General features: G+C 42.2%; 3 protein-coding genes across 3 annotated transcripts in view; all 3 read left to right on the top strand.

The window, feature by feature from the left end:
- Window positions 1-21,395, top strand: part of LOC127691501 (mast cell protease 4-like) — a 135,761-nt gene extending 114,366 nt beyond the window's left edge. The window contains exon 6 of the mRNA XM_052191390.1: window positions 21,152-21,395. The gene's annotated coding sequence lies outside the window, so the exon portion shown is untranslated. The remainder of the gene's footprint in view (window positions 1-21,151) is intronic.
- Window positions 1-21,395, top strand: part of LOC127691498 (mast cell protease 4-like) — a 96,706-nt gene extending 75,311 nt beyond the window's left edge. The window contains exon 6 of the mRNA XM_052191385.1: window positions 21,152-21,395. The gene's annotated coding sequence lies outside the window, so the exon portion shown is untranslated. The remainder of the gene's footprint in view (window positions 1-21,151) is intronic.
- LOC127691497 (mast cell protease 4-like) lies at window positions 18,542-21,395 on the top strand. The gene is made up of 5 exons (XM_052191384.1): window positions 18,542-18,656; window positions 19,355-19,505; window positions 20,028-20,163; window positions 20,344-20,598; window positions 20,994-21,395. The coding sequence occupies exons 1-5, from the start codon at window positions 18,602-18,604 to the stop codon at window positions 21,135-21,137; spliced, it is 741 nt and encodes a 246-aa protein (XP_052047344.1). The 5' UTR covers window positions 18,542-18,601; the 3' UTR covers window positions 21,138-21,395.
- Window positions 21,396-21,525: the final 130 nt, after the last annotated feature.

Here is a 21,525-nt window from a genome sequence, read left to right as displayed (position 1 = left end):
ATTTACTTGGGGCTGGCTTTCAGGTTCAGAGGGTCAGTTCAGTATCATAAAGGCCGAAACATGGCAGCATCCAGGCAGGCATGGTACAGGAGGAGCTGAGCATTTTCATCTTCATCTGAAGGCTGCTAACAGAATTCTGGCTTCCAGGAAGATAGGATGAGTGTCTTAAGCCCATGCCTACAGAGCCACACCTACTCCAACAGAGCCATAACTACTTTAATAGAGCAACAACTTCTATAAGTACCACTCCCTGGGCTGAGCATTTACAAATCATCACATTCCACTCTCTGACCCCCATAGACTTGTTCAAACATTTGAGTCTATGAGGGCTATACATAAACAGCAAAATGCAAACTACATTTGGTTCAACTTCTAAAGTCCCCATAGTCTATAGCAGTCTGAACAATGTTAAAAGTTCAAAGATCAAAGTCTCTTTTGAGGTTCATTCAATCACTTAATTGTAATCCCCAAAGCAAGTCAGGAAAACAGCTGGGAAAACTCCATACTCTACATCTCTATATCTGACGTCAAAGAGATCTTCAGATCTCCCACTCCCTTTCCATCTTTGTTGGCTGCAACGTTCTTTCCCTTGGGCTGGTTCCACTCCCCATTAGCAGCTTTCTTCAGCAGAGAGTCCTTGTCTTTGGTATCTTGAAAATCTTGGGTCTCCAAGGCACTTTCAATGTTACGTTTTCTTGTTTCGATGTCTGGGGTCCACACATGATCTTCTGGACTTCTCCAAAGGGCTGGTATCACTTCTCCAGCTTTGTCCTTTGTAGCACTCTAAGCTCGGGTTGATCTACTCCCCTGCTGCTGCTGTTTATCCCATGGTACTGGCATCTCCAATACACTGGGGTCTTCCAGTGCAACTCGGCTTTACCAATAGCCTTTCTCAGGGTCTCTTCATAGTGCCAAGCCTCGAATCCTTTGCGTGACCCCTTCAGACCTGGGGCATCCTTGCAACTGAGGCTGCACCTTCACAAATGGTCTTCCAAGTCCTCTCATAGTACCAAACCTCAGCTGCTCTTCATGATGCCTTTATGCCTTCAAAACTAGTGCCACCTGGATGACTCTTACATCTTACCAGGTACACCTGCAGCACAAGGTAGAACCTTGGCTATCTCTGGAACACAGCTTCTTTGTGCTCTCAGAGACCATGTCCCACATGATTTTTACCTCTGTGATGCTGGTCTCTTCTTAATCACTACTAATTTCTTAGTTCCAGTCAACCAGCATCAATTGTCCCAGTGGTGCCTTCTATATTTCACTCTAAAGCCAGAAGCATATGTGTAAAGTTGCCCAGTTCTGGTACTTGTAGGAGCTGGAATATCCTCCCTTGTTCTATTATATTATTACTAGTTTTCTGTTTTCCAACCTAAACTTGGATGTCCTGGCTCTTTCTCTGCAGATTGTCTGTCCTTGAGCTCAGAAATCTGCATGCCTGTCTCTTGGGATAAAAGGTGTGTCCCATCACACCTGCATTTAAGCTTTTCTTCACCTAGACCTTGCTCTAATCCAGACTGGTTGAGACAAATTCTTTTCTATTTCTTTTTCTTTTTGAAAAGCATGTTTTTTAATTGGAAAAGGAAGTAAAACATTTTATGATTAAATTGAAGATTTACATGGAAAATATTTCTGATAAAATAGAAGAGAAATATAGAAAAACATAAAAATTGTCAATTTTCATGGAAAATTAGAGAGTAAAATGGTAAACATAAAATCATTGCTAAATTAATTGAAAAAGGAAGTAGAAATATTTTATGACAGAATTGAAGATTTATGTGGAAAATATTTCTGATGAACTTGTAGAAAAATGTAGAAAAACATGTTAAAATCGAAGATTATCATGGAAAATATTATATAGATGTAATAACGTGCCCCGGCCCACGGGGGGTTTTCGCCAGGGGACCCTAGAAGAGAAGGGCAGAGAAACAGAGACAGGAGACACGAAGAATGAGGTCAAGACCTCATAAACTGTATTTTCTCAGGGAACTTATACAGGCAGGGGAAGAAGTGAGCAAGTGGGATTCTTCACGTAGCCTGGGCATTCAGCCAAGGTGAATCTCTGGCAGCTGCAAGATGTTTTCTTTTTCTGGGAGGGCACAGTGACCACTTGATTTCTCCAAGGTCTGTAGCTGAGGAGAAGTCAAAACCTAAGCCTATCTTTAATAAACTCTAAACAAAAAGTAAAGTCAGTTTGGTTCCTGGCGATAATGGTAGGCATAAAAGTATTTCTAAGTTGATTGAAAGTGGAATTATAAACATTTTCTGATAAACTTGAAGATTTACATGGAAAATATTTCTGGTAAAATTCAAGAAATATGTAGAAAAATACATTAAAATTGAATATTTCATGGAAAACTATGCAGATAAATTGGTAGACATAAAAAACCTTTCTAAATTAATTTAAGGTGGAATTAAAAACACTGTGATAAAATTAGAGATTTACATGGAAATTATTTCTGATAAAATAGAAGAAATATATAGAAAGACATGTTAAAATTGAAGATTATTATGATAAAATGGTAGGCATAAAAACATTACTAAATTAATTGAAAGAGGAATTGCAAACATTTTCTGATAAAATTGAAGATTTGCCTGAAAAATATTTCTGTTAGTCTATGTCTTTTTATTGGGGAATTGAGTCCATTGATATTATGAGTTATAAGGTATAGTGATTGTTGCTGCCTGTTATTTTTGATTTTTTTGTTTTTTGTTTTTTTGTTTTGTTTTGTTTTGTTTTTGCTTTTTGAGACAGGGTTTCTCTGTGTAGCTCCTGCTGTCCTGTTGATGTTATTTTTATGTTTGTTTGGTTAACTTCTTTTGGGTTTGTTGGAAGAAGATTACTTTCTTGCTTTTTCTAGGGTGTACTTTCCCTCCTTGTGTTGGCATTTTCCATTATCCTTTGTAGGACTGGATTTGTGGGAAGACACTTTGTAAATTTGGTTATATCATGGAATATCATGGTTTCTCCATCTATGGTGATTGAGAGTTTTGCTGGGTATAGTAGTCTGGGCTGGCATTCATGTTCTCGTAGGGTCTGTATGAGATCTGCCCAGGATCTTTTAGCTTTCATCGTCTCTGGTGAGAAGTCTGGTATAATTCTGATAGGCATGCCTTTATATGTTTTTTGCCCTTTTCCCTTACTGTTTTTAATATTCTTTCTTTGTTTAGTGCATTTGATGTTTTGATTATTACATGACGGGAGGAGTTTCTGTTCTGGTCCAGTCTTTTTGGTGTTCTGTAGGCTTCTTGTATGTTCATGGGTACCTCTTTCTTTAGGTTAGGGAAGTTTTCTTCTATAATTTTGTTGAAGATATTTACTGTGCCTTTAAGTTGTAAATCTTTACTCCCTTCTATACCTATTATCCTTAGATTTGGTCTTCTCATTGTGTTCTGGATTTCCTGGATGTTTTGTGTTACAAGCCTTTTACATTTTGCATATTCTTTGACTGTTGAATCAATGCTTTCTATGGTATCTTCAATGACTGAGATTCTTTCTTCTATCTCTTCTATTCTGTTGTTGATGGTTGCATCTATGACTCCTGATTTCTTTCCAAGGTTTTTCTATCTCCAGAGATGTCTCACTTTGTGCTCTTTATTGTTTCTACTTCCCCTTTTAGATCCTGGATGGTTTTGTTCAGTTCCTTCACTTGTTTGTTTGTGTTGTCCTGTAATTCTTTAAGGGATTTTTGTGTTTCTTCTTTAAGGGTTTCTACCTGTTGACCCATGTTCTCTATTTCTTTAAGGGAGTTATTTGTGTCCTTCTTGAAGTCCTCTATCAGCATCATGAAATGAGATTCTAAATCTAAATCTTGCTTTTCCGGTGTGTTTAGGTATCAAGGACTTGCTGCGGTGGGAGAACTGTGTTCTGATGTTGCCAAGTAGCCTTGGTTTCTGTTGGTAGGGTTCTTGTGCTTACCTTTTGCCATCTGTTTGTCTCTGGTGTTACTTGGTCTTGCTGTCCCTGGGTGTAGCTTGTCCCTCCTGTGGGCCTGTAAGCCTGTGTCTGCACTCCTGGGAGACCAACTCTTTTCTGGCAGGGTCTGTGCACGGAAGGCCATGGAATCGCCTGGCTCCCTGGTGCAAATGGCCACCAGAAGACGCTTGTTCCAGCATTTCCACTGATCATAAGCTCCGGTGTGCTCCTAACTGTTCCCCTCAAGATAGAAGTTGTAGACCTCACCACCTTGCTCAGAAATGAGAGTGCTGCTGCGAGATCACTCTCTCTGAGCTGTGCACAGAAGGCTATGTAGCTGCCTGGTGCAAATACATCTACCATTTTCAATTTTTACATGTTTTTCTACATATTTCTTGAATTTTATCAGAAATATTTTCCATGTAAATCTTCAACTTTACCTGAAAATGTTTATAATTCCACTTTCAATCAACTTAGAAACTACACTTGATCTTAGCCAAAGGCCTATAAGCGGATATTAATTAGCCCTGAAGCTCTGAATACTGAAGATACAATTGGCATATCAAATGATTCTTGTGAAGAAGGAAGAAGAGGGCCCTAATCCTGGATAGGCTTGATCCAGCATTGTAGGGGAGTCCCAGGACAGAGAAAAGGGAGGGGGAAAGATAGGAGAATGGATGGAGAGAAGAGGACTTATGGGACATATGGGGAGGGGGGAACTGGGAAAGGGGAAAACTTTTGGATTGTAAACAAAGAATATAGAGAAAAAAATATATAAAGAAAACATTTGGGATGTAAATAAATCAAATAATTATAAAAATAAAATATTCTCAGTGATTCTGAATTATTAAATATAAGTCAGAGTTGGTATAGTGTTAGCAGTTAAGTTAGGGAATGGGAGATGGTTCAGTGGCTAAGAGAGTTTGCTGTGACAGACAGTATGAGGACCTGAGTTTGAATCCCCAACACCCTTATAGAAAATAGTGTGTGGCTAAGTGTGTGTGTAACTTCACGACTATGAGACAAGAGGGTCTTTGGGCTTCCTGATCACCAGTGTGGCTGCAGGTTCCTTGAGGAGCTTGTGTCAAAGGATTCTGACAGAGAGTGATGGGACAAAATGCTTGACTTTCTCTTCAGGGCTGCTAGTGCATGCATGGGGCCACACCTATGTACGCACACATGCATGTCAGGACTGCTAGTGCATGCATGGGCACCCACACCTGTGTACACACACAGGCATGTCAGGACTGCTAGTGCATGCATGGGACCACACCTGTGTACGCACACATGCATGTCAGAAATGCTAATGCATGCATGGGCACCCACATCTATGTATACACACATGCATGTCAGGACTGCTAGTACATGCATGGGGCCACACCTATGTATACACACATGCATGTCAGGACTGCTAGTCCATACATGGGGCCCACACCTATGTACACACACATGCATGTCAGGACTGCTAGTGCATGCATGGGGCCACACCTATGTACACACACATGCATGTCAGGACTGCTAGTGCATGCATGGGACCACACCTGTGTACGCACACATGCATGTCAGAAATGCTAATGCATGCATGGGCACCCACATCTATGTATACACACATGCATGTCAGGACTGCTAGTACATGCATGGGGCCACACCTATGTATACACACATGCATGTCAGGACTGCTAGTCCATACATGGGGCCCACACCTATGTACACACACATGCATGTCAGGACTGCTAGTGCATGCATGGGGCCACACCTATGTACACACACATGCATGTCAGGACTGCTAGTGCATGCATGGGATCACACCTATGTACACACACATGCATGTCAGGACTGCTAGTACATGCATGAGGGCCACACCTATGTACACACACATGCATGTCAGGACTGCTAATACATGCATGGGGCCACACCTATGTATGCACACATGCAAATACCACATGTCAGTGTGCAGCGTCTTTGGTACAGATATTTGATTATTAATAAAGAAATAAATCTGCAGTAAAGAGATGACATTGCTTCCTTTCATGGGTGCAGAGCTTAAAACGTTCTGTATACCACCTTCTTCTTCACCAATTTTTTGTCTCATGGTTTCTCTATTTAGATTCTCTCATAAAGATTGGGCACCATCCCTGTGCACTGAGCCCATCATTAGAGCACCCACAAAGGCCCAGACTGTCAGTCCTTGAAAGTTCTGGCTTTGTCTGATAATGGTGCCTTCTTTTTAAATTTTTCTTCCCACTTAACAGGCTATAATGGGTGAGAAATATTAAAATTGTTCACCTTCCACTGTCTCCCATGCCTCTAAGGAATGTCTTCCCAGTGGTCCTGGGAAGTCCACTGTTCTGAGACCCACCGCCCATCCAGGTCTCCTGGTCCAACTCCAGCAAGGCCTCTCTACCACGCTGCCATCTCCTCTTAGAACTGTAGCCACCTCTCTTCACCTTGCCCAAAGGGTCTCAGGAGATGACACAGGACAGCCCCAGTATGCAGATCAGAAACTTTAGAAAGGGACCAAAATGTTGAACATCCAAGCCTACGGTATGTAGAGTCACATCCTGTGCAGCAGGGTCAGGTCAGCACCTCTCATATAACATATCTTGGCTCAGAGCCCTGGTGTGAGCTTAGAGTCATGAGCAATCCACTGACTAACCACTGTCCTAGTCACCCTGTGCCCATAGTCATGGAGGCAGCCTGATACCTTTAAAAAAACCCAACTTTTCATGTGTATTCCATGCATAGTGAGCCTTAGAAGGGGTGGACTAAGTGACTTGATTAGGGATGGACCCACAACCACCACATATTTGTGCATCCTGGGCCCCAGTGCTTCTCTGCATTCACCCCACTGTTCATCAAAAGGAGAGGGGTCTCTGAGTAAGGCTGGGATCCACTTTTGCCTCTGGGGAAAAGCATAGTTTTTGGAAGGCAGTTTAATGCTACATAAGTTTACTTCCTTGAATGTTATTAGCCAGGCTTATAGTACCAAGCATTGATCAATCCCCTCCACCACCATGGTGTGGGTCTTGAATCTGATTACAGGCATTTGGTTGCCATCAAAATAGAGAAGCTGATATTGCACATGTGGGCACATCTGGTTTCTTTATCCTTTTTCTATCAGTGAATTCTTCCCTCCAAACTACACCCTCATCTTTCAACCCCTCGCCTCTCTTACTGCCTAAATCTTTCTATTTCTGTATTCACTTTCTTTACTACCAATGTTTTATTATTCCTCCTCCTTAAACATAATATCTGTTGTCTCTTTTGCTTTTTCCTGGTTTCCATGTTTACTATATGTTAGACACACAAAACTAGAGATTCACTTAACTAGGAAGCTCAGATGAGAAAGAACATGCAGGTTTTGTGCATGGAGTCCTGGGCTATCTCACTCAGAAAATAAAATCCCCATTCCATTCATTTTCCTGAAAATTTGCTTCTTCTTATCTGTGGCGCGTCCCTACTATCTGTTCACCAGTTGATGGGCAGCTGGGCTGCTTCCCTTTCTTAGTTACTGTGAATATGGCAGCCATGAACACAGGCGTGGAGACATCCATGTCATAGATTACAGAGTCCTTTGGATAAGTGCTCAGGAGTGGCTTAGCTGCAACTGTGGTAGTCTTATTTTTTGGGATGGGATGTTCTTATTGTTAATGGTGGTGGAGTTTTTTGAGAAATTTCCAGACTAATCTCCAATTTAGCTGCACCTAGTTTACATTTCAAAGAACACTGTAATAGGCTCCCCTTTCTGTACATCCATGCTAGCATTTGATGTTACCATTCTTGATGGTGGCCATGTACTGCAGTAAAATGAATCTTAATGTGGCTTTAGTCTGGATTTCCCTTGCGCCTAAGGATTCTGAAGACTTTTAAAATGTTTCTTCCTAGCCCTTTGTGTTCACTGTCTTGAGAGCATTTTGTTTGGTTCTGTTGTAGCTTGTTTTTTATCCTTTTTTTCTTTATTTTTGATCTCCTTTACTTTTGTGAATTTCATTGAGAATTTATGTTGCATGCAGTATGAGCATAAGTACTCCCCATTCCTCCATCTAACTCTCACCATGTACTACTTGACACAGCCCTTCCCAACTTCATGACATAGAAGACGAAGAACTCCAGGGTAATGTTCTCAATAAACTCTCAGAAGAAAAGTTCCCAAACACAAAAAAGAGCTAGTCACCCAAGTTCATAGACTCAAGGAATACCAAAGAAGTAGAAATTTGCATGATGTATTATGGTCAGAATGCTAAAAATAAAAAGGCTAAAGAAAGTGCACTGAAAACTTCAAGAGAGACAAGTCGAATCACAATATGGGCAGAGACATCAAACTACTTTTTAATTGCTTGGTGTAGACACTTAAAGCCAGAAGAGATTTCTTCTTGTAACCCAGAAGCCTAATTAGTGCTTCCCATATATATTTGTGTGCATCTCCATCCACTGGAGGAGGGGTTCTCAACCTTCCTAATGTTATAATCCTTTATGTTGTAATACTCATGTTGTGGTGACCCCAAACCATAAGATTATTTCATTTCTACTCCATATCTGTATCTTTCTATGGTTATAAATCATAACATACATATGTGATATGCAGGATTCCAATCTGTGTACTTGTGAAAGCCATTTTACCCCTACAGGGGCTAGGATCCCCATGTTCAGAACCAATGCAGTGGGGTATTGGAAACATCCCAGTAGCAAACCAGTAATTATGTCCCTCCAGCAACCATCTTTTGCCAATAGCTCTTTGGAGGTCACCTATCACATCTCAGGCACAGAAGGCTACCCTTAATATGTAATCATTGTTAGGAATAAAGTACTTAAGATGTGCTTAACATGGTTCCTCAAGCTCAGATGAGGTCTCACACCCAGAAAAGATCTTTGCTTGCTATTGCTGACCTCTGATTCCTTACCACAGTGCTACCCTGAACCCTGCATTTTTCTCCAGAAATCTAAGCCCAGTCCACTTTCAATTTCATATCTCATTTTTCTTCTACTCGGGTGAAATTTCCTATTGTATCATGATCTCAGCCTGCCCTGATTCTGGTACAATGTCACAATATTCTTTTAATCCCAGACCCACCACTCCATAAGATTGACATGGACCTATACCAGACAGACTTGGATCTGGTAGGAAACCTTGTCTTAGTCCCCAGATTCCAAGCCAGGGCTTCATCCCTTGAGATACCCAGATGCCTAGTCGAAGGCTACCTTGGGATTCCGGTCTAGTGGGGTAAAAATCTCACCAAATATCAGAGAACAGTCCAAATTTAAATGCTCGCTTCCTGTCACAAACATACAAACAATTTAGACAAACCTATAAAATGTGCCTATCTACTAAATAACCAATTCTATAGCAATGTTCCCTAAGGAGTAAAACTCAGATGAATTCCAACTCACAGAACTCTGAGAGTCTATGAAAAGACAAAACATGTATTATGTCTAAGTGCTAACTCAAATTCTTATACCCAACAAAAGTATACTAAAATTGAGGATGACATAAGAACTTGGTGATAACAATCCATTAGAATAGTACTGATTTCTCAAAGCCAGAAGCCTAGATGGATTTTCTACAAGCTTTAAGATACCACAGATGCAGATCCAGACTATTACACTCAGCAAAACTATCTATAACACTTGAAGAATAAAAACATGTCACAATAAAAATAAAACTAAGCACTTTCTATCCACTAATCCAGCTTTATGGAAGGCACTAGAAGGAAAATTTCAATCTGAAGTGATCAACCCCACTCAAGAAAAAACAAGGAATAGTAAACAATGCCAAACTAGTAAGTTACAGGCATCATGGCATATGTTGTGTGGGTCACAAAACAAGGCAACAGTATAACTAGAATCAACAAACACTGTTCATTGATAACTGTCCAATACTAATGGTATCAATTCCCAATAAAAAGATATAGACTAACAGAATGTATGGGAAATCAGGATCCATCCTATGGCTGCATCCAAAATGCATGCATCAATACCATGGACAGACATCACCTTAAGTTAAAAGGGTAGAAAAGCAAAGGGATCCAAGAAGCAAACAGATGTAGCTATTTTAATATATGTCAAAGCAGACTTAAACTGCTAAAAACTGATCAGAAGAGATAGGTAAGAACACTACATACCCATTAAAAAAATCCAGAGAGGACAGACATCTCAGTTCTAAACATGTATGCACCAAACACAAGGACACCCAAGTTTATAAAAGAACCTCTCCTAAAGCTAAAGTCATAATGGCTCTCACAGTGATAGTGTATCACTTTAGTACCCCACTATTGCTAACAGACAGGTCATCAAGACAAAAACTAAAGCAAGAAATGCTGGAGTAATTTAATATTATAAATTAAATAGGCCTAATAGACATCCATAGAACATTCTATCTAAATACTAGAAAATGTGCTTACTTTTCAATAACCCATGGTAAATAATTTCTACATGAAAAACTTTTCTCAATGATTGTGTTGATTCATGATAAAAGCAGGAATGTGGGTATTCTCGGGTATACCACACATGGCTAACTTTCCTCTGTAAAGTACAACTCTCAGTATGGGAAAGGGTTTTGGATAAGCTGTGTTTCTACACAGATTAGGACCTCCATTCCACAAGCTTCAAGATGAGGTCTTGGTTTATCAGGCTTCCCTGTGTTCTAACCCACAAAGTTATGAAGATTATAACCCTTTGCTTCTCCAAGTTCAAATGACTGAGGAAAGGGAAAGTGGGAGACAGGCAATTCCAAATCCACTTTTGAGGACTCATTGACTACTGATCCTGGAGAGGCAATGGGGAGTCCCTAGTGGGCCCTCCACTGAGGAGGTGGCCACTCCATTTGACACCACAGGAGGGAGTACAGAGTACACACAGTGAGTCAGGGTCTCTGACTCAGCCACACTGCGTTAGGACTGCACAGGTTCCACTGGCAGCAATGGTTTGATAACTTAGCTTCATGGAAGCCTGTGACAATGTCTGTTGGTGCTAGTGTAGCTCCCACACAGCCTTCTGGATATGAGAAAACCATTAAAGATTGGAGGCTAAGATGTCTCATGAGGCCTGGGCTGATGTTGAGAACTAATAGACAGAGAGACAGCATGATGGTATCATAAGAGAAGCACCCCAGACATATGTAAGAGAGCAAACACAAACCATGAAGGCTTCACTTAAAGCTGATCACCATTACCTAACATAGTATGATCCTAAGTAGCTTCTTAACAAGTTGGCAGCTGCTTTTGAGCCTATCCATGTGTGAGGAGTGGACATCCCTCTTATTCCCACTCCAGCCTCTGCTTGATTGATGTCTCAGGGAAAGACTGCGCCATCATCCATGTGGCATTGCTAATGAAAGTGGAAGATACCAAGTCCATCCTAGTCCCCACTCCCAATGCCCTGCCTGCTCTCTCCCTTCCTTCTCCAACAGTTTCAGTGTCTCTAGGGATTGAGGCACCTTTTCCTATTATGGTGGCTGTTATGAAACTCTTTAAAGTTTCTCTTTGAAGAGCAAGATTCCCAAGAAGCTAGAGGTAGGGATCACTGCTATGTCCCAACACACTAGGGCCCTTATGCCATGGGATTAGAACTGAAGGGCTCCGTTCATTACACCACCATGTGGTCTTCCGCACATGCAATGTAAAATACAAACTGAAAGAAGTTTGAGGGCAAAAGGGAGGCATGATAATGCTTTAAATACAATACTCCTGCATGAAATTTCTAAAAACAAATATTTTAAACCCACACACCTCTGGTCACTTGATATTCGACAAAGGAGCTGAAAGCATCCAGTGGAAAAGAGATAGCCTTTTCAACAAATGATGCTGGTTCAACTGGAGGTCAGCATGCAGAAGAATGCGAATTGATCCATCCTTATCTCCTTGTACTAAGCTCAACTGAAACTTATAGAAAAGAAACTGTGGAAGACCCTTGAGGACATGGGCACAGGGGAAAAGTTCCTGAACAGAACACCAATAGCTTACACTCTGAGATCAAGAATTGACAAATGGGACCTCATAAAACTACAAAGTTTCTGTAAGGCAAAGGACACTGTCAAAAGGACAAAATGTCAACCAACAGATTGGGAAAGGATCTTCACTAACCCTAAATCTGACACAGGGCTAATATCTAATATATACAAAGAACTCAAGAAGGTAGACCCCAGAGAACCAAATAATCCTATTAAAAAGTGGGGCACAGAGCTAAACAAAGAATTTTCACATGAAAAACTTAACATGGCTGAGAAGCATCTTAAGAAATGTTCAACATCATTAATCATTAGGGAAATGCAAATCAAAACAACCCTAATATTTCACCTCACACCAGTCAGAATGGCTAAGGTCAAAAACTCAGGAGACAGAAGGTGTTGGCGAGGATGTGGAGAAAGAGGAATACTCCTCCACTGCTGGTGGGATTTCAAGATGGTGCAACCACTTTGGACATCAGTCTGGCGGTTCCTCAGAAATCTGGGCATGACACTTCCTGAGGACCCTGTTATACCACTCCTGGGCATATACCCAGAGGATTCTTCAGCATGCAATAAGGACTCATGCTCCACTATGTTCATAGCAGCCCTATTTGTAGTAGCCAGAAGCTGGAAAGTACCCAGGTGTCCCTCAACGGAAGAATGGATACAAAAAATGTGGTATATTTACATAATGGGTACTATTCAGCCATTAGAAACAACGAATTCATGAAATTCTTAGACAAATGGATGGAGCTGGAGAACATCATACTAAGTGAGGTAACCCAGTCTCAAAAGATCAATCATAGTATGCACTCACTGATAAGTGGATATTAGCCTAGAAACTTTGAATACCCAAGACATAACCTACATATTAAATGATGTCCAAGAAGAATGGAGGAGTGGCCCCTGGTTCTGGAAAGGCTCAGTACAGCAGCATAAGGGAATACCAAAACAGGGAAGTGGGAAGGGGTAGATGGGGGAACAGGGGAAGGGAAGAGGGCTTATGGGACCTTCGGGGAGTGGGGAGCCAGAAAAGGGGAAATCATTTGAAATGTAAATAAAGAACATATCGAATAAAAAAAAGATGGGAGAAAGGAAACTGAGCAGCAACACACCCTTTGCTCTTGTCTTCCAAATGCAGGCAAAATGTGATGGATTGCATCAAGCTCCTGCTTCCCTGACCTCCCAGCCATGATGGACTGTAACCTAGAACTTCATGATGGATAATAACCACAACTGTAAGCTGAATAAACTCTTTCTCCCTAAAAACAATTGTCTCTTGATAAGATGAAGGTGAAGATGTCGTTGGTTATTTTATATATATATATATAATTGCACAGGCATCTACAATCGACCAAAAGAAACAGGGAATCAATAAATATAATTTTGGTTTGGACCTGTTAGTATGGTTACAAATTAGGTGGCCTTTTCTTAGAGTTTTGAATGTGTTTTTATTTTGGGTTTTAAATTCTCTGCATCACTGTCTTCCATGACACCATCAAGTAGGATATTATTATTCCAAACAAGTCAAGTTGCAGGCTACCTAGGGAGCCATCCTGTGTGCTCATTTTTTTTCTCAGCCAACTTTCCTTCCAAATACTCAGGGAAGATTTTCCCTCTTCCTTAGATATGGATGAGCCAGATGGAACAACCTGACTTAGGAAGAGAAAATTGGACACTTATGAAATAATACTGACCATGGATACTTCTCTAAAGTCATTGCTCTTAGGTTTTTTTTCCTACTTTGAGAGAAAAGTGTGTCTTCTCAAGGTGTCTCCTGTAGGTGCTATCTCCTGCCGGGAGCCATCCTCAGAACTCAATGCCAAGAACTCTCCATACCAGGAGCCATCCTCAGAACTCAGTGCCAAGAACTCTCCATACCAGGAGCCATCCCCACCTGGCTCTCAATGCCAGGAGACTTCGATACCAGGAGTCATTCTCACTTAGATCTCCATGCCAAGAACTGTTCCTACATAAATCTCAAAACCCCCTCCCTTTGAAGTTCATCTGTAGATACATTACTATAGCAACCCCTTTCCACTTCACTGCCTCATGACCCCTCTTTTATCATGCCAACATTCCAACAGCAATAACTAGCTTTACCAGAAATTATGAGAAACTGTTTCTTAGAAATGATGCCAACCCCCTGAGATTGTTCCCCCCTTTACCCCTCCCAAACCTTGTATGCTTCCCTTTATATTGACTTGTCTGGAAATTAAAGTTTGACAGCTTGATCAGAACTAGACAGGCTGTCCGGCCTCTCTCTCTTGTGTCTTGTCGCCCTATCGCCTTTCCTCTAGGTGGCTTAAAGGAATCCTGTTGACTGTCCTGCGGGTCGGGACACTTTGGTGCCCAACAGTGTGGTACCTGTGGAGCGATCTAGAGAAAGGAGGTCATGGATCAAGGAGGAGGGCCCTCCGCGTTCGGCTCCCCGAGAGGAGCAGCTCCCTGAGAGAATTGGATTTGGTCGAAGCACGGTTGACCCGCCGGCGCCCTCGGCCAGGGGAAAATCTCCACAACAACGACAACTTCGTCTTGTCTCAGAAGGTGAGACCCCATGGGGCAAGCTTTTACTTAACAATCCCTGCTCATTTCAGGGATTCAGGAATCTCGCGAGACACGGGGCTGGGTTAAGAAAAGGAGATCTTAGGTACTTCTTTGAGGATACTTAGGGTCTTCTTAAGTATTATGTCGGCATCTGGCAATTATAAATAGGGCTGCTATGAACATAGTAGAGCATGTATCCTTATTACATGGTGGGGAATCCTCTGGGTATATGCCCAGGAGTGGTATAGCAGGAGCTTCTGGAAGTGAGGTGCCCAGTTTTCGGAGGAACCGCCAGACTGCTTTCCAGAGTGGTTGTACCAATTTGTAACCCCACCAGCAGTGGAGGAGTGTTCCTCTTTCTCCGCACCCTCTCCAACACCTGCTGTCTCCTGAATTTTTAATCTTAGCCATTCTGACTGGTGTAAGATGAAATCTTAGGGTTGTTTTGATTTGCATTTCCCTAATGACTAATGAAGTTGAGCATTTTTTAAGATGCTTCTCCGCCATCCGAAGTTCTTCAGGTGAGAATTCTTTGTTTAACTCTGTACCCCATTTTTTAATAGGGTTGTTCGGTTTTCTGGAGTCTAACTTCTTGAGTTCTTTATATATATTGGATATTAGCCCTCTATCTGATGTAGGATTGGTGAAGATCTTTTCCCAATTTGTTGGTTGCCGATCTGTCCTCTTGATGGTGTCCTTTGCCTTACAGAAACTCTGTAACCTTATGAGGTCCCATTTGTCAATTCTTGCTCTTAGAGCATACGCTATTGGTGTTCTGTTCAGAAACTTTCTCCCTGTACCGATGTCCTCAAGGGTCTTCCCCAGTTTCTTTTCTATTAGCTTCAGAGTATCTGGCTTTATGTGGAGGTCCTTGATCCATTTGGATTTGAGCTTAGTACAAGGAGACAAGGATGGATCAATTCGCATTCTTCTGCATGCTGACCTCCAGTTGAAGAACCCAGGTATCCCTCAACAGAAGAGTGGATGCAAAAAATGTGGTATATCTACACAATGGAGTACTATTCAGCCATTAGAAACAATGAATTCATGAAATTCTTAGGCAAATGGATGGAGCTAGAGAACATCATACTAAGTGAGGTAACCCAGACTCAAAAGGTGAATCATGGTATGCACTCACTAATAAGTGGTTATTAACCTAGAAAACTGGAATACCCAAAACATAATCCACACATCAAATGAGATACAAGAAGAAAGCAGGAGTGGTCCCTGGTTCTGGAAAGACTCAGTGAAACAGTATTTGGCAAAACCAGAACGGGGAACTGGGAAGGGGTGGGAGGGAGGACAGGGGAAGAGAAGGGGGCTTACGGGACTTTCGGGGAGTGGGGGGGGGGCTAGAAAAGGGGAAATCATTTGAAATGTAAATAAATTATATCGAATAAAAAAAATAACAATAAAAAAAAAAGAAAAAAAAAAGTATTATGTCGGACAAATTGTCCCTGGTTCCCAGAGAAAGGAACCATAGGTAAGAAAACATGGGCTACAGTAAGAGATTACTATGCAACTTTTGGTCAAGAAAAGGAAAAAAAAAAAGTTCCGGTTACTGCCTTTAACTACTGGTCTCTGATTAATGACATTATTCAGAATTCTTCCTGCTTCCAGGATCTACTTCTCTGAAAAAGCGCTCGTCCGGACACTTTCTCTGTGCTCTCTTATCCCTCCCGCCTCTGATAGATATGGAGGAGGGACATTTAAAACGGTCTCTGTCTATGTCTGCTCTTTTCCCTAATTTCTCAAAAAGACCAAAGTCTATCCTTCTCTACAAACTCTGAAATCTAGTCATAATCCAGGTGCTGACACTCTATCTCCCGGGGAGGAAGACAACTTGGAGGAGAGAGCTGCCAGCAGGAGAGCCACTGAAAAAATTTCTTCTCTCTACCAAGTGATAGCCACAAGGGCAAGTAGCCCTCTTAAAGGAGCTACGAGACTCAGAGGGACAAACCTAACTTCAAGACTTATTTCAAAGACAAATAGCTAGAAAAAGCCAGAGCCAAAACAAGCCCCTTGACTTTAAAATTTTAGAAAAATTAAAGTCCGCAGTCACAGCCTATGGGTGGACTGCTCCCTTCAATCTCCTGCACACCAAGTCCAATAAGCATGATACCATCAGTGTGACATGATTGGGGTCCCTGCAATGGAGTTAATGCCCCTAATGATGCATGTTGATGCATTCCTTAGATTGATAGCTGCCACAGATGTGTGATTTGCACCAACAATAAAACAATAAAATTACACCAAGAGCAACTTTGGCTAGAGTCACTACTCAGTTAAGCTTTCAATATTCAATTCAACTGTAGTTCTCCAAGATGCAAATAGATATTCTGAAGGTAGATATAACAGAGATCACTTCATCTGCAACATTCAGTAATGCATTATTGACTCTGGATTGGACTCTGGAGAACTTCACATATAAGAAGGTTGTGGTTTACTTTTTGGTAAAAAGAAAAAAAGAGAGAGGCAGTTGTGACCTTTTCCACTAGTTTCTGTCATAATGTCACTTCCTGAATCAGGCAACCAATGTGGTGATGATGCCAAATGTTAACTATGTCTGTTCTACTTCTTCATTCATGAGTTGCAATATGAGAATTTTATTTGGGACCGTGCGTGTATGTGTAACAATCCAAGTCCAGGTCCATCTAACTGGGGCTGCATAGAAGAATTTGGGGTCTTTACAAAGTATTATTTTGTCAGGTCCAATGCATGGTAATAAAAACATTAACATATATTTTTCTCTAATTCATATCTCTCTACTCAGTTAGCCCCTTATACCTCTGAGGAAGCAAAGGAAGGAAATACAGAAGGACAGAGTTGGCACCAGACCTCTCCTCAAGGGCACCCAGTATCTATCAAGCAGAGAGGTCTGCATTGTCTGGTCCAAGCCTGGGAACTAGCTGAGGCATCCTGGGACAGTCAATACTTCTTTTTACCAGACCTAGAAATTTTCTGCAGAGCTCCATGGTTCTAGATCATCAAGTCCAATTATGCGGTTCTTTGAGATACACAGTCTTTGAGTCTGAACAAGTACTTGTTTGAGTTCCTACATTACTCTAGCTGCACGATATCTTTTTCTCTGAAATTCATCACAATAAATAGTTTTTACCTGTTAAAAATGCTTTCATTCTTATTTTGAACTAAAAATAATGTCCAAACCCCTCATCTTCACTGGCCACGTTCTTGAGTACTTAGACCCAAGGATCCAGCCTCTCTCTGTACACTATGACTTCTTGGTCACCCAAAGCCTTGTCCTGCATTGCAGATTCCCAGGTCCTTTTATTCTGTAATATCCCGAAAGTCCATTGGGTTCTCCCTAAATGGTATTGCCATGCCAACAAAGAGACTGTTAGTATGAGCAAATCATTCACTTACAGCAGCAGCTGTTCTCTACCTGTGGGTCAGAAGTGCCAACATCAGATACCCTGCACATTGCACATTTTACATTAAAATTCATAAAACTACAGTATAATTATACTTATGACATGCCAATGAAATAATTTTGTGCCTTGGGTCACCACAATATGAGGAACTGTTTCAAGAATCGCACCATTAGGAAAGTTGAAATGTACTGATTAAGGTCTTTGCATGCCCTACATGCTGGGTATTCAACACATTCTCCCCACACCTTCCTCCTTCACAGCCACATCCTATCATCTCCTACTCATTTGAGTAAAGATGAGATGTCCTCGTCCTGGTTAACACAAACAATGGCCTTCAGGCTGAACCAGCCCACACCAAATTTTGTGAATAAAATGAACTCCCTCTCCCCCATATGTTCACACACTACAGATGCCTGTGTTTGTGCTACAGCGACAGAGGTGAGACTTTACACACATGCAGCATGGGTCTCAAAGTTGAAGATAATACCTGGATGCTTACAAGAACAGTTCCTTGATCCATCATCAAGGTCCCCCTCCTTTTGTGTTGCTGTCCTACTTCCTGAGAGCCACTTTGAAGGGTGCAGTCACCCCCTCATCATGGGATCCAGGAGTCTCAGGATCTGGCCAGAGATTCAACACCACCAGAGAGCAGAGTCATGAGAATTTCTCATAAGGAAAGTGGATCTTCTTCACACCAGACTTGTGGTTCATAGCCCTTCCTTTCTCCCACGTTGGAGCTATAAAAGCAAGAACCCGGACAGGAACACACCAGACGCTCACCCAGGCTGCATCACTGCCAAAATGCAGGCTCTATTGTTCCTGATGGGACTTCTCTTGCCTCCTGGAGCTAGAGCTGGTAAGTTTCTCTTCATCTCCCTAACCTCTGAGTTTTCAGAAACCTACCTTAATCTGTTAGCTTTGGTAACAGAGACCCTAACATGAGGCAGGATCTTAAACTGTTGTAGTCCAGGGGAAATCTGTAGGTCAAAGGAAGAATGAAAAACTAATTCTCCTTTATAACATTTCATCAAATTACTCTCTGTTCTGATAGATAGCTCTTCTCTGGCTTCCCCTTAGTGTTTAGAAAGACAGAATGTGAGTGTGGAGAAGTGTTTAATGAAGTAGAAAGTCAGAAACATGAATGGGCATTGTGTTCTGAATGAAGCATGATGCTGAACTAGTGAGAAAAATAGGCCAAAGGACATGTGGATGGACCTGAGCCCCATGGCTCATATACAAATGCAGCACGAGTCTCAAAGTTGACAATAATATTTGGATATTTACAAGGACAGTTGCATGGTCCCTCATCAAGGTCCCCCCACTTTGTGTTGCTGTCCTGCTTCTTGGGAGCCACTTTAGAATTGTGCAGTCACCACCTCATCAAGGGATCCAGGAGTCTGGTGTGGGCTGGGTCAGCCTGAAGGCCATGGGAGCCTCATGGGAGGTGGGGTAGGCTTGGAGCAGTCACTCAGCCTTACCCCATCTTCCCTTGCTAGTGCTGTGTTGAGGTATTCCACAAATTTGTGACTAGGGACTGGGGGTTCTTTGTTCCAGAGGAGATTATTGGTGGTGTTGAGGTTAAACCACACTCCCGCCCTTACATGGCCAACCTGAAGATCATCAAAGAAGAAGGTCTTAAGAAGAGATGTGGTGGGTTTCTCATCACCCGCCAATTTGTGATGACTGCTGCACACTGTAGAGGAAGGTAAGAGGCTTCTCTTCCTGTCAGGAAATGCAGGAGCCAGAGTCATAGAGCAGGAGAGCTCTGAGGAAGGCTCTGATCCTTCCTCATCTCCAGATGGGCTCTCCTTACACCAAGAGGACAAAGGGAGCACAAAGCCACACAGTGGACCTTCTCATGTGTGGTTTCCATTTTCACATGTCAGAGCTTTAAGCAGAGCTCCAGTCAGGATGAAAACTACAGCTCTAGTCTTGTCCTGGTGTCACCAGAGCTCAGATATGTGCTGGCGTGTAATTCAATGTAGAGTGCCCATTGGCCATGTGCAAGGCTTGGGTTCAATCCAAATTCTTGGTGTGGAGTGTGGGGAGAGTTCTCAGTCCTGCGTTTCCCTGAGCTGTGTCCTCTGGGAAGGCTGTGGTCCTGGGAGTTCCATCTCTGGTCTCTTTCACACTGTATTGCCAGAACGTAGACCCTGGTGCCCTTCTCCTGGGAAGGAGACCTCTCCTTAGAGCACCTCTTTTCACTGCTTCTTTTATTTTTCAACAGAGCAATCACTGTCATCCTTGGAGCTCATAATGTGAGCAAGAGAGAATCCACACAGCAGAAAATAAAAGTAGAAAAACAAATCATTCACCCAAAGTTCGATTCCTCTTCCAAACTCAATGACATCATGTTACTGAAGGTGAAGTTATTTTTCTTGCCCACTTAAGTCTCCCATCCTTAATTCTCTTGCTTCAGGACTTCAAATTCTTTCCTGTCCAAATCATTTCTTCAGAACCCACTACAGAATTTCCAAGGGTATTGGCTCCTTGTCCAAACATCTTTCTCTCATTTGACATCTCTTTTTTAATTTCCCCAACAGCTTCAAAAGAAAGCACAGTTGACTCCTGCTGTGGATGTAATTTCCCTGCCTAGTCCCTCTGACTTTATCAAGCCTGGGAAGATGTGCTGGGCAGCTGGCTGGGGGAGAACTGGAGTGAATGAATCTACATCAGATACCCTGAGAGAGGTTGAACTGAGGATCATGGATAAAAATGCCTGTAAAGACCGTTCATATTATGACAACAGTATCCAGGTCTGCGTGGGCAGTCCCACAACGTTCAAATCAGTATGCAAGGTGAGTACACACCTGCTGTTCCTCCCCTCATCAGACAACAGCATCAGAGGAGGAAGTGTGTCCAACAGGTCTCCACAGCAGTGACTAATGCCTGTGTTCCTAGGCTTCTAGCCCTGACACTCTGGGAAGTGAAATTCTCCCTCTATATTGCATCTCCCTGTGCCTAAGCCCTTCCTGTAACCTCCCCATGAGGCTTCAGAAGAGAAATAAAGGGAGTAAAGGGAGAAATGTTAGCATTAGCCCAGGCCAGAGGTGAGGAAGTCAGGCATTAAAACCCTAACTTACAAATAATACTGAGCCAGGACTCCTTACTTCAATCTGGGAGTAGCTTTGATGGTGGGTTTCATGTGGGGGAAAGCAATCTTTGCTCATAGTCTGATTTTCCTCACCTACAGGGAGACTCTGGGGGACCATTAGTGTGTGCTGGTGTGGCCCATGGCATTGTATCTAAAGGGGCTAAAGATGCAAAGCCCCCTGCAGTCTTCACCCGAATCTCCTCATACATGCGCTGGATTTATACTGTCTTAAAGGGCAAGTAGCTGAAAAGTCTTACCTGCCTGACTCAGACTCTCCAAGTCTGAGCTCATCTGGTGCCTCTTGAGTTCAATACAACCTGTCCCCAGCCTGTCCACATCTTGTCCTCTGCCTGTCCCCAGCCTGTCCTCTGCCTGTCCCCAGTCTGTACCCAGTCTGCCCTCAGCCTTCCCAAGCCTATCTGCAAGACAATCTAAAAAATACAGAAGTCTGTGATGATGGATTGTTCTCTGTAATGCACCTCAATAAAGACATTTATTGTACCTGTGTGACCCCAGGCTGTTGTCAAAACACACAGCTCCTCAAAAGCCCAATGAAGAACTGATGTGAGCTGCTCTCTTGCCATGTTAACAATCTTGACTCCTGACTTCCTGGCACAGGTGTGACACTGTG

This window comes from Apodemus sylvaticus, chromosome 8, assembly GCF_947179515.1.
Source record: "Apodemus sylvaticus chromosome 8, mApoSyl1.1, whole genome shotgun sequence".
Taxonomy (NCBI): Eukaryota; Metazoa; Chordata; class Mammalia; order Rodentia; family Muridae; genus Apodemus; species Apodemus sylvaticus.
Note: the sequence above shows the minus strand (reverse complement) of the source record. Positions and strands in the feature narration are given on the sequence as shown.